The sequence below is a fragment of the Prenolepis imparis genome, unplaced genomic scaffold, assembly GCF_030444845.1.
Source record: "Prenolepis imparis isolate NDT839.2.m4 unplaced genomic scaffold, iyPreImpa1.0 SCAF_14, whole genome shotgun sequence".
Lineage (NCBI taxonomy): Eukaryota > Metazoa > Arthropoda > Insecta > Hymenoptera > Formicidae > Prenolepis > Prenolepis imparis.
Genome location: NW_028141172.1, coordinates 3,921,622 through 3,937,733, shown reverse-complemented (window position 1 = coordinate 3,937,733; position 16,112 = coordinate 3,921,622). Strand labels below are relative to the sequence as shown.

At 34.7% G+C, this 16,112-nt stretch overlaps 1 protein-coding gene across 5 annotated transcripts in view; it reads left to right on the top strand.

Annotated features, from left to right (window-relative positions):
* Window positions 1-13,173, top strand: part of LOC145945686 (uncharacterized) — a 61,247-nt gene extending 48,074 nt beyond the window's left edge. For 4 of the 5 annotated variants that reach the window (XM_083054790.1, XM_083054788.1, XM_083054787.1 and 1 more), the window contains exons 10-14: window positions 3,263-3,420; window positions 6,847-6,962; window positions 7,197-7,407; window positions 7,830-8,315; window positions 10,528-13,173. In XM_083054790.1, the coding sequence (XP_082910916.1) occupies window positions 3,263-3,420; window positions 6,847-6,962; window positions 7,197-7,407; window positions 7,830-8,315; window positions 10,528-12,556 (3,000 nt within the window). In that variant the 3' untranslated portion in view covers window positions 12,557-13,173. The remainder of the gene's footprint in view (window positions 1-3,262; window positions 3,421-6,846; window positions 6,963-7,196; window positions 7,408-7,829; window positions 8,316-10,527) is intronic. The other variant, XM_083054791.1, reaches the window with a different exon arrangement.
* The last annotated feature ends 2,939 nt before the right edge of the window (window positions 13,174-16,112 follow it).

The following is a 16,112-nucleotide window of genomic DNA, read 5'->3' as shown; positions in this document are numbered from 1 at the left end:
GGATCCGTCAGTATATATATATATATATATATATATATATATATATATATATATATTATATAGATATATAAAGAATTTCGCCTAATTATTTTCGTGCAACGAAATTATCTCATCATTTCGTCCTATGTCTCAGTTAATCTAAATTTAACTCCTTGAATGCGTAATGAGTATAATTTCCAGTGTATCTTATACTTTTACATATATATATATATATATATATATATATATATATATGTATATTATATAGATATAAAGAATTTCGCCTAATTATTTTCATGCAACAAAATTATCTCATTATTTCGTCGTATGTCTGACTTAATCTAAACTTAACTCCTTGAATGCGTAATGAGTATAATTTACAGTGTATCTTATACATTTATATATATATATATTATATATATATTACATATATATATAAAAGTATAAGATACACTGTAAATTATACTCATTACGCATTCAAGGAGTTAAGTTTAGATTAAGTCAGACATAGGACGAAATGATGAGATAATTTCATTGCACGAAAATAATTAGGTGAAATTCTTTATATCTATATAATATATATATAATATATATTATATCTATATAATATATATTATATCTATAAAATTATATATTATAATATAGATACAAAGAAATTCGCCTAAATATTTTCGTGCAACGAAATTATCTCATCATTTCGTCCTATGTCTGACTTAATCTAAATTTAACTCCTTGAATGCGTAATGAGTATAATTTCCAGTGTATCTTATACTTTTATATATATATATATATATATATATATATGTATATTATATAGATATAAAGAATTTCGCCTAATTATTTTCATGCAACAAAATTATCTCATCATTTCGTCCTATGTCTGACTTAATCTAAATTTAACTCCTTGAATGCGTAATGAGTATAATTTCCAGTGTATCTTATACTTTTATATATATATATATATATGTATATTATATAGATATAAAGAATTTCGCCTAATTATTTTCATGCAACAAAATTATCTCATTATTTCGTCGTATGTCTGACTTAATCTAAACTTAACTCCTTGAATGCGTAATGAGTATAATTTACAGTGTATCTTATACTTTTATATATATATATATATATATTATATATATATATAAAAGTATAAGATACACTGTAAATTATACTCATTACGCATTCAAGGAGTTAAGTTTAGATTAAGTCAGACATAGGACGAATAATGAGATAATTTCATGCACAAAAATAATTAGGCGAAATTCTTTACATCTATATAATATAAACAATATGTATGTATAAGATACACTGTAAATTATACTCATTACGCATTCAAGGAGTTAAGTTTAGATTAAGTCAGACATAGAACGAAATGATGATAATTTCGTTGCACAAAAATAATTAGGCGAAATTCTTTATATCTATATAATATATATTATATAGATATAAAGAATTTCGCCAAATTATTTTCGTGCAATGAAATTATCTCATCATTTCGTCCTATGTTTGACTTAATCTATATTTAACTCCTTGAATGCGTAATGAGTATAATTTACAGTGTATCTTTTACTTATATATATACACTAGCGGATCCTGACGTCGATAGCTCTTTAATGTTTGTTTTTCTTTATTTATATTTTTTAAACAAATTCAGCAAAATTGTTTCTTTTAATTTGCAAGGGGGGGATTTAACCCCCTCCCCCAGAATCCGCCAGTGAGTGAAGGTAAAAACGCTGATAGCTGCCAATTAAATTTACGAGCGAAAAATCATTCCCAGATTAATCAATGAGCCGGCATTTCGAAAGATAGCGCCCGGCATTTTTGGAATATTCAACCTGGTTTGCGTTGTATTCATTGTTCCTGTTTTCTTAGTTCGAAAGGAACGAGTTTGTGTGACCTAGTGGCGACCATTATGTTCGCATACAGTCGGGGAAAAGAAAAATCCGGGTTGCGAACCCATTTGGATTTCGGCCAACTATTTTTATCGTCGTTGCGTGCGCCCTGGCAACGACCTCACCATGCAGTAACCGAGAATATCGCTAAATTGAATGTACCTCCGGGTACAACGCCATCGTTGCGTCAACAAGGATATTAGATTTTAAATCTGCAAATAGCGATTCACGCAGCATACATCATTCCCATGTCAGCTCTCTCTCTCTCTCCCCTCCTCTCTCTCTCGTCCCACCCCCTTCTCTCTCTCACTCCTACATGTACGCAACGAACACGAGTCCGATGAATTTTAATTTCCATCCGTTCTCGTAAATTCCACTCTTTATTGAACTTTACAAATTGACGCGTTTGTAAATACGCTCGGTTTATCGTGCTAAAAATAATTACGAGTGCGATAAATCTGAGAACTCGCATCGAGGAAATTTCAATTGAAAATTGTCGGTAGGATTGATGATGAGCGAGTTTCCGCGTTAAAAAAAAAGCATATTTAGTTGACTCTAAAATCTATATATTAGGAACGCTTGTAGACAACAATTTAATGAAGGCTTAAGAACTCTAAAGAGAAATGTCACTGATAAAAAAATAATCTCTAAAAAATTATTTTACACTTAATTAAATAACATTTATTTGAAAAATGTGATATTTATATAAAACATTTTGTTGTTTTACATTATTTTGTATATATTTATATAACAATAATTAATAACACTAAAATAATAATAATAACACTAATAATAAAATAGCTAAAATAAATAAATGACGTGTTATAAGTTGAAATAATTTTATGATAAACTTTAGTCTGACGTTTAAATTAATTTTAAGTGATGTGAATATTATTTGAAACGTTAAATAATAAAATATTCAAAACTTTAAAAATGCAGCAGTACTTTAGGAATTCAAAAATTCTTAAATATGTGTCACTGATTATAATTAAAGATTTATAAATACAATGAATAATTACAAAAATTTTTTTAATACGTATGTATTTATTTTGCGTAATAAAAATAGATATTTGCCTTATGAGAACGATAGTAAATTTTTACCTTGTAAAAAAACGTGTATATAGTACATAAAAAATATATTTATATATTTAGTGATTTAGTGGAATAAAATAAATAAATTTAATAGAATAAAATAAAGTCAAAAAATGTCACAAGTATAAAAATGGAAGTTTTACAAGATGTAAAAAGAGAGAAATAAGGGAGAAAGGAGAGAAAGGGGAGATAACAATCTAAGCTTCGATATTTTCAAGTTACGCGAGTGGCGTCGAAGTATCGATAAAATACGTATGCGTCGGTATAAAAGCACATCCAGTGATCTTGTTATGTTGCAGCAACAACATCAACATACCGTACACGGGGAGGAATTGCCTTATGTATTGGGTGTTCCATTGGACGGCAGCAAGTACGACTTACGAGGTCGATACGACATTCGAGAGACGCTGTTTTCAGAAGCCATTATGAACTGGTGGTGCAGCTTTGCCTATAATGGGTAAGTTGTTAAGAAAAGAGAAAAAAAAGAAAGGAATTAAGCGACAAATCTTATACAGCATCCTTTGTGCATATTTTATCCTTCATAAAAATTTTACATTAAGCCAATACGGTTTAAGCGGAAGAAACTAAAAAGCTCTATGTTACAAATAAATATTTAAATATATATTTTTTTCCTCCATAAATTTTTAAGCATCAATTTGTACATACATCGAAATATTTATTTTTCACATAACTCACGTGAAATTAGAATTTAATTATAAATATAAATATAAATGATAATGTAAATATTAAAAAGCTTTATTAATTTGAAAATTGGAAAACAACATATTTAAAACGCATTCATCTTCTTGCCATTACCTTGTGTCATTTTCAGAAACGTTCTGCGTTTCATTTAGTGCAACGAGAGTTATTAATTGAAAAATACGAATAAAATTTACAGAAGTCTAGTTAGCCGGGGTAATTACAAGTTTAATGAGAAAAATAAACGCACAAACAAATAATTTTACAATAATGTATGGAATAATTGCAGTACCTGTATTTAAGTTAAATTAAAGTTGGTATGAAAAGTTGAATGTATATATGAGCGGCAGTAAACGCGCGTAGAAACGATCGTATATAATAATAGTGGCGAACAATTGTTGTTGGGCGTTGACGCGAACATTTCTAGTTGCTAAAGTTAAACTTGGAAATATAACGTATTCAGGAAGGGGGAGAAACGTGATTTTCAATTAACTAAACATTCAAAAGTTTAATTAAACCAAACGATAATATATATTTTTCTCTGTATTGTACATTTGGAAACAATTAAACTTTATAGACACATTAATTTAAAACGCAATTTTAAAAATATTAAAATATAGAATCAAATATAAAGGATAAATGAAATTCGGGGGATGAAATTTAAGGAAAAAATATTTTAAAACGTCGATTAAAATATTAATTAATTTTGAAAAATAAAAATAAAAACATGCGTATTCACATAAAATAAATAATGTAGAAAATACGCAAAATTCAGAAATTCAATAATGTTTAACTTAACTTGCACACTTTTTAAGTAAATTATATTGTAATAGTGATTTTAAAAGCATAAAAAAGGATTCAAGATTCCTTTTAAGAGTGACACATATGTTTTTGATGTTTTTAACTGACGCATTATCCTAAACTCAATAGATAAACACGGAATGAGATGTCAGCAAACCTACAAAAGTGAAAGTACAAAACTGATAAACTCTATCGGACGGTTTATTAAAAAAAATTTAATTGTTGAATTTTTTTCTTGTTTTCGTTTTGTGTAAATGTATAATACGCGTATACATTTTTGTTTCATTCTTAAATTAACTTGGCACAATTTGACGCTTGTTATGTTGATACTCGATATTGTCAAATTAACGATCCGGCGAATCGGCTGTTTTAATTTGCGCGATGAACAGATTATCTATAGCTATTATGTAGAATTATTTCGACAATTCGTTTCACCCAGCAAAACATTTCATATTATTCGGCCGAACAAGCCCAATGTTCTCGTGATACAAAGCCACTTTTGTTTAAACCGAGGTATATCGAATTTCTAATTATATTAAAAATTTATTTCGATAAAATCGTTTAAATCACAATTCAACGTTAAATTATATTATAAATATAAAAGCAAATCTCTGTATGACTAAGAATATTGAATTTGCAGTTTTATTGGAGCTCTCTATGGACTTTTAAATTTTTACATAATTAATTATAATAAAATATACGATTATTTGACTTGTAAAACAAAAATATTAGAATTTATATCGAAATAGAATTGAAGCATATTAATTATACTAAATTTACTTAATGTATTTTTAATATTTTTGATGAATATTGTTATTAATACATCGACAAAATTATAATGCAAATTTTAAACTTTGACATTATTCAACCATATAATTTTCATTATTTAAAATAAAATAAAATATAAAATAAAATGTGACAAAATTGAGGTTATTAAAACACTATATTTACCCTTTATATTGCTTATACTTTATTAAACATATTTTTAAAGTTATATTTCTGAATCTCTAACTGTATTAAATACTTTTAATGTCTAAATTTGTTTAAATATTCTTTGAACGGTAAAGCAACTTTTTTTCTATATTCTTCTCTTTTACATCTATTTGTATGTATGTACATTCTGAAAGAATAGTAAAAATTTCTTTCATGACTTATAATTAAAATATTTAAAAGAAGTAAGATTTTATTATTTCGTTTTTTATATAGATATAAAAAACATGACACTGCGTATAAAATTTATATTACTAAAAATAATAGAATCTCGTAAATTATTAATATATCGCTAACTTTGGTAGTCTTGATGATTCATTAGAAGATTAAATTCCTTCTCTTGCAACAGAATTTAGTTTCCGCAATATAATTGTGAAATGTATATCTATATGCTTTTTTCACAGAATATTTATATATCCATTTTGCTGCGAAAATGCAAAACCGCATTTCGCATCGCGTCCACGCAATTTTTTGTCAGATACAGCTTTGAACATATGGTTTGACTAGAGTTTATTTATGCATTATACAATGGGATAAACGATGGAACTCGAGGGGGAACTAGGTCGGTGCAATTAAGCAAAACACACGGTATTTAGATTTAACGCGGTAAACGTTACGCGTTTGTAAACGTCGCGGAGCATGATCGATATTTCATGCGTCTACTACTGTATCTGCCCCGTATAAGGGCGCGTCTCCTCTTCGCGAGGATAAACGACGCGCAGCATCTGTACGAGAGCGTCTGTGTGTGATAACGAATGACAGAAGAACGTATCTTTTTTCTTTTTTGTCACCAGCTGCGTGAAACCCACCGTCGATCGATCAAATCGTATCGCGTTTGTTCGAAAATCATTTTCTCGCGTGTTCGAATTATCGATACATCGATGTGTGTACACAGACAGACTCATACAAGTAGTGCATTATATTTTTAAAATTGGCAAACGTTTACGAAAAAGATTAATTAATACCGGAGATTCTGCGGTGGATTACAACGTTACGGAATTTCGAATGCATATACATGTAGGAAAGTTTGTCGAATTAAAATTCCTACAGTCTAGATATTCGGATTTTATAAGCGCTCAAATTACAAAATGTCGGATTTTATAATACAAAACATTCCGGAGATTTAAATTCCGTAAAATTGAATCCTCCGAAAAATGGCCGATCGCGCGTTAATTTTTAACTAATTTTATAGGCAGCAATAGACAGTATCAAATTATCCCCCGTGGATTATTTCGGATTATTCGATATCTTCTACCCTATATATCGCATTCCAATTTCCTGACGGTATTAATCCCAAGCCGGTCTGTACCGTCCGACAAAAGTTATTGGGCATTTCTACCGCCGCATTAATCACTCGCGATTATTTATCAAGGAAAATACTCGAATCCCGCAGGAATCCCAATGTCGTCAAGCAACATCCCTACCTGACTAATGGGTTGAAGGAATGGGGTCAGTACGAGGTCGAGTGGCCAGAATACGATCCCGTCAATCAGACATATTTCAATCTAAGTAAGTCCGCAAAAATCTCTTGTCACACCTGGTACACCTTGATGTAAAAAGGTTTCCAAAATTGGAAACTTTCCACATCAACATTTGTCGTCAAATATATTTATCTTATTTCTCCACGATTAAAGTGATTTGCCTACATCTACAAAAGTTTGGTCATTATCAATCAAGAAGAATTCCTTAATAATTCTACGAATTGTTATTCGATACCCGACACACATTCTCTCTTGCACGCAGCCATACCGCCTGACATAGGTACGCATTATCGCGCGGCGGAGATGCAGTTCTGGAATGAGGACCTGCCCAATCTGCTCAGGCACCCGAATAAAGACATCTCGAGCCCGACACGATCGAGAGGACCGCGACCGCAGATTCTCGACTTCGCCGACGGGATCGGCAAATATGCCAACAGTACCGCAAATCGAAAGTACGAAAGCCACGGTGCCAGGTCGGTAGTAGGGATACAGGGCTAATTAACCCTTCTGTCAATGAACTTTGGGTACCCGCATACCCGAGCACTGTTAAATGTTTAAAATATGTTAGAACTTTTCCCTTTGAATTTTATTTTGACTGGAAACCTCCTAAAATATTACGGAAAGAATGTTCGATGCCTGGCAGCTGTTATAAAGAATAATGAAGAAATTGTCACAGTATGTCGAAAACAGACAATTGGTACCCATGCATTGATGAAAAGGTGAAAAATCATGCATTGACGGAAGAGTCAATTACACGTGTATCTGAAATTTTTGCTATCGAAGGAGTTTCTTTACTCTGTAATTGAAAATTTTATATAAGGTGCGCTAAAAAAATGTGCGAGAGTAAACTTTGTTGGAAAAGTATTAGTTATTTGTATATATTTTTTTTCTGTAGATATACAACTCCGTCGAGCACGAGCTCTAACACAGACAAGCCATTTTCAATCGCGGTTACGACGGATGGAAGTATCGGGCAGGGATCTACGACAGAGACCGACATGTTGAAAAGCTCGTCGACGATGATGATGGTGATTGTCTTCTTCGTGGTGTTCATACTGATAAACTTTACGGCCTTCCTGTACATCTACTATAAAAAGCAGAGCGTAAGGAAGAAGGAGAAGTCGTTGAAGAGGCGAACCAGCGAGAAGAAAGACGACTCTGTCAAGAGGTCGAAGACTGATAAGCACGAGAACCATTATGGCCAGCTGGGCTACAAAAGCGATAGCAAGCCAGATCTGAACGACGTGATAAAGAATGACAAGGCGTACGACAACAACTCCAACTTTGGACGCAGATCGAAACTGTCGAGGCAAAACTCCAGCTCCACTATTGACACTCACATCAAGGTCAGAGAGTGGATTCAACAGGAGATTGTGCACAGGTCAGTGAAAGGCTCGGAGGAAATAAAGTTTCAAGTAACAATAACTAATCTGTACTCCTGTTATCTTTATCCTAGAATTTTTCGAAAGGTTAAAAAAAAAGCATTTTAATGCATATATTATATTCGCGGATATTACATTCATGATTTAATGTGAATTTTCTCGTTAAAATAAAATTATTGTAAAATAATGGGTAACAAAAATTTAGCATAATTTATTCATTTGTTGGAATTATTCAATTATTTTATTTTAGACTCTTTTATTATGTGAGACTGCTTTATCAGGCGATTAATTATTCAAAGACTTTTTCAAGATCAGAAATGTCGTTTCGAGATTTACATTTTCAAGTCAAATAAAATAAAATTCTTGTTTTGAACGGAGATTGATTAATTTCTAGATATTAAATTCTTTGTCACTCTGACATTATTTTCGATAAAACAGTCAACGTTTCTAATTTAATTTGAACAAAGAATGAAATTTGGCATAATTTATTAATTCCAACAAAGGATATAATTTATTTATTCATTGGAATCGTTGAATTATTTTATTGTGAGACTGCTTTATAAGGCAATAAATTATTTAAATATATTTTTTAGAAGATTTAAAATTTCCTGTCTTGCTGGAATTTCAAGATTTACATTTTCCAATTTTAAAATTTACATTTTTAAGTCAAAATAGAATGAAATATTTTTTCGAGCGGATTAAATATTTTGTATCGAATTCTTTATCACTCTGTCATTGTACCGCGGGCTGTTCTCGATACAGCAGTCGACGTTTCAAATTCGATTTGTACGTCTTCCCTAATTGCGAAGAACCGAAGATACTCGGAGAACGCTTACCCTCGCAAATTCGTCGATCGCGGTGAGGGTTGAGCGACCCAGTAATCCAATTAAGGATCCCCCCGTTTAAAGAGTGGTTGCTTTGAGACGTGGCCCGTATCACTCAAATCAGAGAATTGTGTTTTCTCTTTCTCTCTTTCGCCGTTCGAATATTTCGTTAGGTGTATTGACTCGCAAAAAAGGTTGACAAGTGCTACCCTACAAAGTTAATTGAACTCGTTAGAGCGCAACTTTTGTCTCTCTCGTCATTTAGCAAGCAATATTTGATTTGCAAATAATATCGTCAACAATACCCCGTACCCCGTGTTGGCGTTGTGCTGCTGCTGCGCTGATTAAAATAAAAATAAGAACGGTAAAAAAAATACAATTTAGAGGAAATTTTATATAAAACGGTACGATAAAAATAAATAACTTCGCAAAATATTTTGTATCACGTATAAATTGCGTAATAAATTTTTTAAATTATTTTCGTTTACTCTTTTTTTTTCGGACGGCGAAAACATTTTTTTTCCGCGCACATATGTGAGTTATATTAAACAGAATATATATATTTATATTTTTCCACTGCTCATCACTGCGACATGTATTACGTTTCGGTCTGTTAATATGACAGTGATATATAATAGGCATCGTAAAATCATATATTTAAAATATGCTTGATTATAAATATGCATCATTGTTACTAAATAAATAAATAGATGTATATACATATATCATTAATGTGTGCATTATAGCACGCGAAACAAATAAATAAATGTGTATTATTAAACGAATGCTTTTGTCAAGAAGTAACTTCTCGTTTGTTGATGTAATATACAAGATTAAATTAATTAATTTTCGGAAGCGTGAAAGTGTAATTATTATTATTATTGGTCGTCATCAAGTTGCAAAATTAATACGTACCTTTCATTTACGAAATGGAAATACTGCGCGATTGACAATAATTCTCGATAATAATTAGTTGCTATCAATAAAAATGGATGATATTAATAATATTAAGTTTAAATTTTATATTAAATTTAAATAACGATATTATTTGACATATAATGTCACATTAAATTGCGCGACAATTTTTTCTTCAGCAAAAATATCATTTATTAACCAAATGTTTTCCGACAATGCTGATTATTTTCCAAATTACTTTTTATTACGAATTTTAATTAAATATTAATTAAATATTAATTAAATAAGAAAAATTACTTAATTGCTGTCTTCTTTATATTATAGGCAAAACTTAAGTTTTACATTTAATTTATAAGAATAGTGAATTTTACATTTTTGAAGACTTTTTCGCAATATATTAATTAGTAAAACACTTTCTTCGGGAATATTTGTAACATTAATCGAATCTTTTGGTTTTGCTTTGTTCGTACAGATGTTCACCGAGGTTTCTGCGCAAAACGCGAGAAACGTTGCAGAAGGAGCATCAGGAGAAGCTGAACAAGCAGCAGCAAGAAGAGAAGCAACGTATAATAGAAGAGACGCTGAAAGAGAAACAGGATGAACCGATCTACGACGAGAGTCCGGCGCTAGTTGTGCGTCCTGGAAAGAAGTCGAAGCTGCCGAAAATCTCCGTGGCGATCGATGCAACTCCAGCTACCAGAACAGAGTCCATCCTGAATCAAGTGCCGATCGAGTTAGCGAGGAGCATCGAAATGTCGAACGAATACGAGCCGATCGCGGATCAGTTAATGACACCCGAGGTGATCGTCATCGAGCATCATCACTCTAGAAGCGATCCTCTTCCGATGGAGAACGTCCTGAAGACGACGATGCCGAATTTCTCCAGTCCCAGGATCCACGAGTCCGATGCAGGAAGCTCGAATAGCCTGTACGCTAAGATCAATCCCAAGCTCAAGTCTCGTCTGCCTCGTCTCGGTCCAGGGACAAACGAGGCGCCATCGTCCAATCAATCAAAGTACGAGAATCCTCCTCCCGGCGAGGAGATCTACATAAAGACCGGACCGATTTTGACGACCTTCGGTACGAGCGACGTAAATGTCACGTGTCGGGAACCAATCGTCGAGAGAGAGTGCATCAGCCCCGAGGAAGCTCTGCAGACGATCAAACGCCGAAACTATCCCAAGGTACTACCGGACATAGAGAAGAGACGATCACTGCCGGCGCCGAGTAGCCTCTTTTTGCCCAAACAGCACGCGAATTCGTTGAAAGACTGCAAGAGCGGAAATCGAATGAATTTCTTTTCGAATCAACCGCCGTTACCACCTCCCAGGATATTTGGAGCCTCGAAGAGCCTTGAGAAGAGCGCGTTCTTCGCCGAGGAGAGCGAAAATCAGAGCGAAAACGAGCCGATCACGACGAACCTGCACGTGGGTCCGCTGCTGAAGAGACAGGATTCCGGTAAAAATAACTCCGATCCCAATATAATAGATTCCTTGGAGGAGAGCCGAAGTGTCCAGCCTAGCGGAAGCGTAGACACCATTTACGCTAATCCAAAGTGTCCGCTTCACGGAGGCCATCAGTATCGCTTCTCGCCGACCTCTCACAGCGTCGACGAGGATATCGGGAAATCGGCCGCCCTCTTAGAAGCGGGCAATCCCAATTGGTACAAGCCGAGCGAGCCGCTGGCCGTAATGACGTCCACGGCGTCTGAACCGCAAATCGTGGTAGGCGGGAACGAGAGGGACGCGATGGCGCAACCCAAGATCGTGATCACGCCGAGAACGGTTAATCCATACCAGGCCAATCAATACCCGAGCTTGTCAATCTCGTCGACACCGGCGTCCGAGGACGACAAGAGAAGTTTCCAAGTGCACGAATCTGTCAATCAGGTACCGAGTGATCCGCCACGAGATGGGGGATCGTCCTCGGACAGGCCGGACGATTCCTCGCCGGCGGAGAGGAGGGAACCACGGATAATCATCACGGCTCGGGAGCCGAAGAGTTCCAGCGCCTCGACGGGTACCTTGAAACAGCCGAAGATCATCATAAAGCCGACGGCGAGTCTGCCGAGAAGCCGGGATCAGAGGAATATACCGAAGGTGTCAGCCATACCGTCCCCGGAACAGCAGAATTGTCAGAACAGCGAGCGAGACAGGGCGCTGGAGCTGAGGGAGAAACCTTCCCTGAGGGAGAAGCCGAGGGTTACGAGGATACCGTCGTTTTCGCGCAGGCGGGAGGAGCAGACCGGGATTGAAAGGCCGTCTTACGTCGTAGAGAGAGCGGAAGTCGCGTCTAGGGCAGACACGACGACGACGAGCCCCGGTAAAATCACGAATCCACCGTCGACGTGCAACGACGCCGTCAGGTCGTCCATACCGACGCCGATGATGATGCCGAGGAGCGAGAAGACCCCCAGCACGGACTCGTCGTCCACCAGCAACGGCAATTCCAGCAACTCGAATACCGGGACGATCAAACGCAAGCCGGCGAGCAAGAAATAATTGGCTCGAGCCACTCGCGTCCTATCTGCCGCGAATGTAGATTCGGAATCTCACGTCGAATGTCCCGATCAGATGCCGATCCAATTATCCCGAGTTTTTTCGTCATCAAGCATTTACAATAGAAAAATAATCTTCTCACTCAACTTTTTTAAAAATACTTTCTTATTTATAGCATTTAATGCGATGATATAAGAGTCAAAGGAAAAAAATTATGACATCACAAATTCGTAAAACAATGGAACAATTATTATACTTTCCTTAAAATTAGCGTTATTTATTACTATTTCAGAGCGCTAGACGTTGCATTTTAGCGACTCTATAATAACTTTTTTTATTACCGTTATTATTAATTCTACTATTTTTCTACGACTAATTAAAACTATGCTAGTACACAACAGATCAAATGCATAATATAATATGCGTATCGTGTAAATATTAATACCGTCGATGTTCAAGACAATAAGATTTCAGCCTGTTAAGTAAACCGCATTACATGCTCGTGAGCTGTCAAAATTGTCCAGATTTAATTGTAAGCAGTTGTCGATGAAATTTAAATCAATTTTAGATATACGATCAATTAGACGCGATAATCCGCTAGTTGTTAATATAATTTTCAAAACGCCTTTATACGCGTATATAAGTTTATACATATATATATATATATATATATATATATATATATATATATATACGATGAAAATATATGTTTTTCGTACTTTTCCAGCAGAAAAGCCCGGGAATGAGAGAATAAGTTCCTCCTCGCGATTTATCATCCCTTTACGCCTAGACGCTGCACCATGTATCCCCGCGACTTTACATGCGTCCCGCAAACTTTGTTATTAAGTGAAGCGAGGCTCTATATAAGTCGCCTGGATGCGGCGGCCGTGAAACGGCGGGAGGCGAATCGGGACAAAGTGGTTGGCGAATTCTCACTTATATTACCGGCGGGGAATCGAATTGATTTTCCGAGTTCGCCGGAGTAATGGGATTCTCTTCGCCTCGAAACCGTCGTCTCTCGCGTCGCCACGTGGAGAGGAAAATGGCATTTTCGCGCGAACCCTTTCCCTCTCTCTCCCGCAACCAGTCGGTCTTTATCTCCCGTGCCTGCCATCACTTTAGCCTCCTTTTCTCGTGTTTTCATTTCATCTCGTTCTACGCGATTCGTTCATCTCGATCCTCGTTCGAAAGCTTTGCTCCCCGATCATGGTTGAAGGAGCGGAAAAATGACGGTGCGAGTGTTTTGACAGTCGGTGAAACTTGCGAATTTTCACGAATTTTTATACAAATTCTTATAGGGTCTCTTGTTTATGAAATATTACGAGAAAAGTATATAGAAAGAGAAAGAAAGAGAGGGGAAAAGGGAGAGTAAAGATAATATAATAATAATATGATATATGATTTCTATATAACAATGCATATGAAAATTAAAAAGTTTCGACGATATTAGAGATAAATATTGCAAGAAAGTAATCGCCTTTTATTTTATCGTGAAGAAAAAATCGAGCTTCAAGTCGATTGACAACGAAATTTCGCAAATCCAAAAATTCCGATTTTGATGAAACTTTACATACTAGTAGAAGAGTAAATAGATGAATTTAGAAATTATTAATTACGTTACAAAAATGATTCTAAGGGATGAAATCACTTCTCATATATAAAGCAATTTTTTAAAATATATTTCGAAAAATATTATAGATATCAAGAAATATTTTATACAAAAATTTGTTTAATGGTAAGAACCTCTATTTAATCATATTAATAAAATTTTTAAAAAATTTCTTTTCAAAAATTATATTTTCCTCATAAAACTGTTGTATAAAACATTTAATCTCAAATACTTATGAAACTATATACCGAGAAATTGTGCAAAAACCCGCTCTATATATTTTAAAGGATGATTTCACCCCTTAGAATCGTTTTTGGACTGCAACTAAAAATTTCTCTAAATTCATCTATTTATGCAAAGTTCCATGAAAATTTGAATTTTTGAGTTTGTTCGCGAGAAATTTTCTCGATCGAATTATTCGTCAAATATATATACGGATTTCGCGCTGTCATCAGTTTTGCGAATTGCGAGACACGTGCAATCTCTGACAGCGATAACTCGGTCATATATCCGCGGAGCTGGAGTATGCATCTCTAAGTTGGCGTTTAGATGCCAGTGTTGTCTCTCTGCCTTATGCGACAGCGTGTAACCAGTAATCATCCAGCGCGCACAACGAAGCGTCGCGTCGTCTTGCAGTCGCCGTGACAGGTGCGTGACACCGCGTGACCCATTGTCGGAATGATATACTATCAGAAGTAACGGAGGGAACAAAAGCCCGTCTTCCAGACACGTCGCCGGAATCGAGTTGAGATTTCTGTAGAATAATAATGAGAAATAGAGCGAACCTCCCTTCCTCTCTATCTTTTCTCGCGGAGAGATCTTCATAACGTCTAAACAACAAGTTTCAGATTTTCTTCTTCGCGTTTTCTATGTAAAGATGATTTTGTCAGAGATCAACAATATACGTTGAAGAAGCTGATTTCTTCAGCAAACGGAATAATTAATCACAAAGCGTAATGAAAAAATATGTCAATCATCGAGAGAAAGATTTTTAATTAACTCTCCTTTTGAGTATAAAATCTGTGTTTTGGCCCAGCAAAATTAAATAAACGCGCAATAAAATTTAATTAAAAGTCTTGTGCTTAAAAATAATGATTGAAGAATTAAAATAATTATTGTAGAATCAATTAAACAATAAGTTAGATAATGGTGTTAGAATAAATCTCTCTTTCTATCTTTTCTCTTAGAGAGCAAACGCTATGCTTGCTTGTGATTAATTACAAAATATGTCAATCATCGAGTAAAACTTTATTTGATTAATTGTTATCTCTTCCTTTGAATTAAATATCTGCGTTTTAATCCAGCAAAATAAAAAAAATAAAAAATAAATTTTATAATAAAAAATAAAATTATATAAAATGAAGTAAAATCTAATTAAAATCGCGCGATAAAAATTTAATTAAAATCTACGCAAAAAAATAATAATGCTTAAAGATAATTAGAAACAATTGGGCAATAAGTTAGATAATGGCGTTATGACAAATCCCGATGATCTAAGCCTTTTGTAGTTACAATCGCGCATAAGTTGCACCGACGTCGATGAAAGGGATAATTTCCATATGATTATCTACGGCATGCGCGTCTAATTATCGTACGATAATCAGCGATTAAGCACGAACCCGTGCGGCAACCTCATTATTATGCCCCGAGCGACGTGTCGGAGGTGAAGCCCGAATGCGTAGATACATAATTTCGTCTTCCCCGTCTGAACCAATTAATAAATTTGCACCGGCTGCCTGCCCGCGGGACAAGGTCGGCCCGTCCATTTCCACTGGCGGCCATTGTTTCCGAGACAATGCCAGCTACTTGGCAGTTAGAATACATTGTATTGTATGTATACTACCCTATGAGAGAGGTAGAGCTACTGAGCGCGATGTCAGATTAATTAGATTTCGAAATGAGTACACGAGGTATATCCCTAAGTAACGCCTCACTTTAATTAGGATGTAT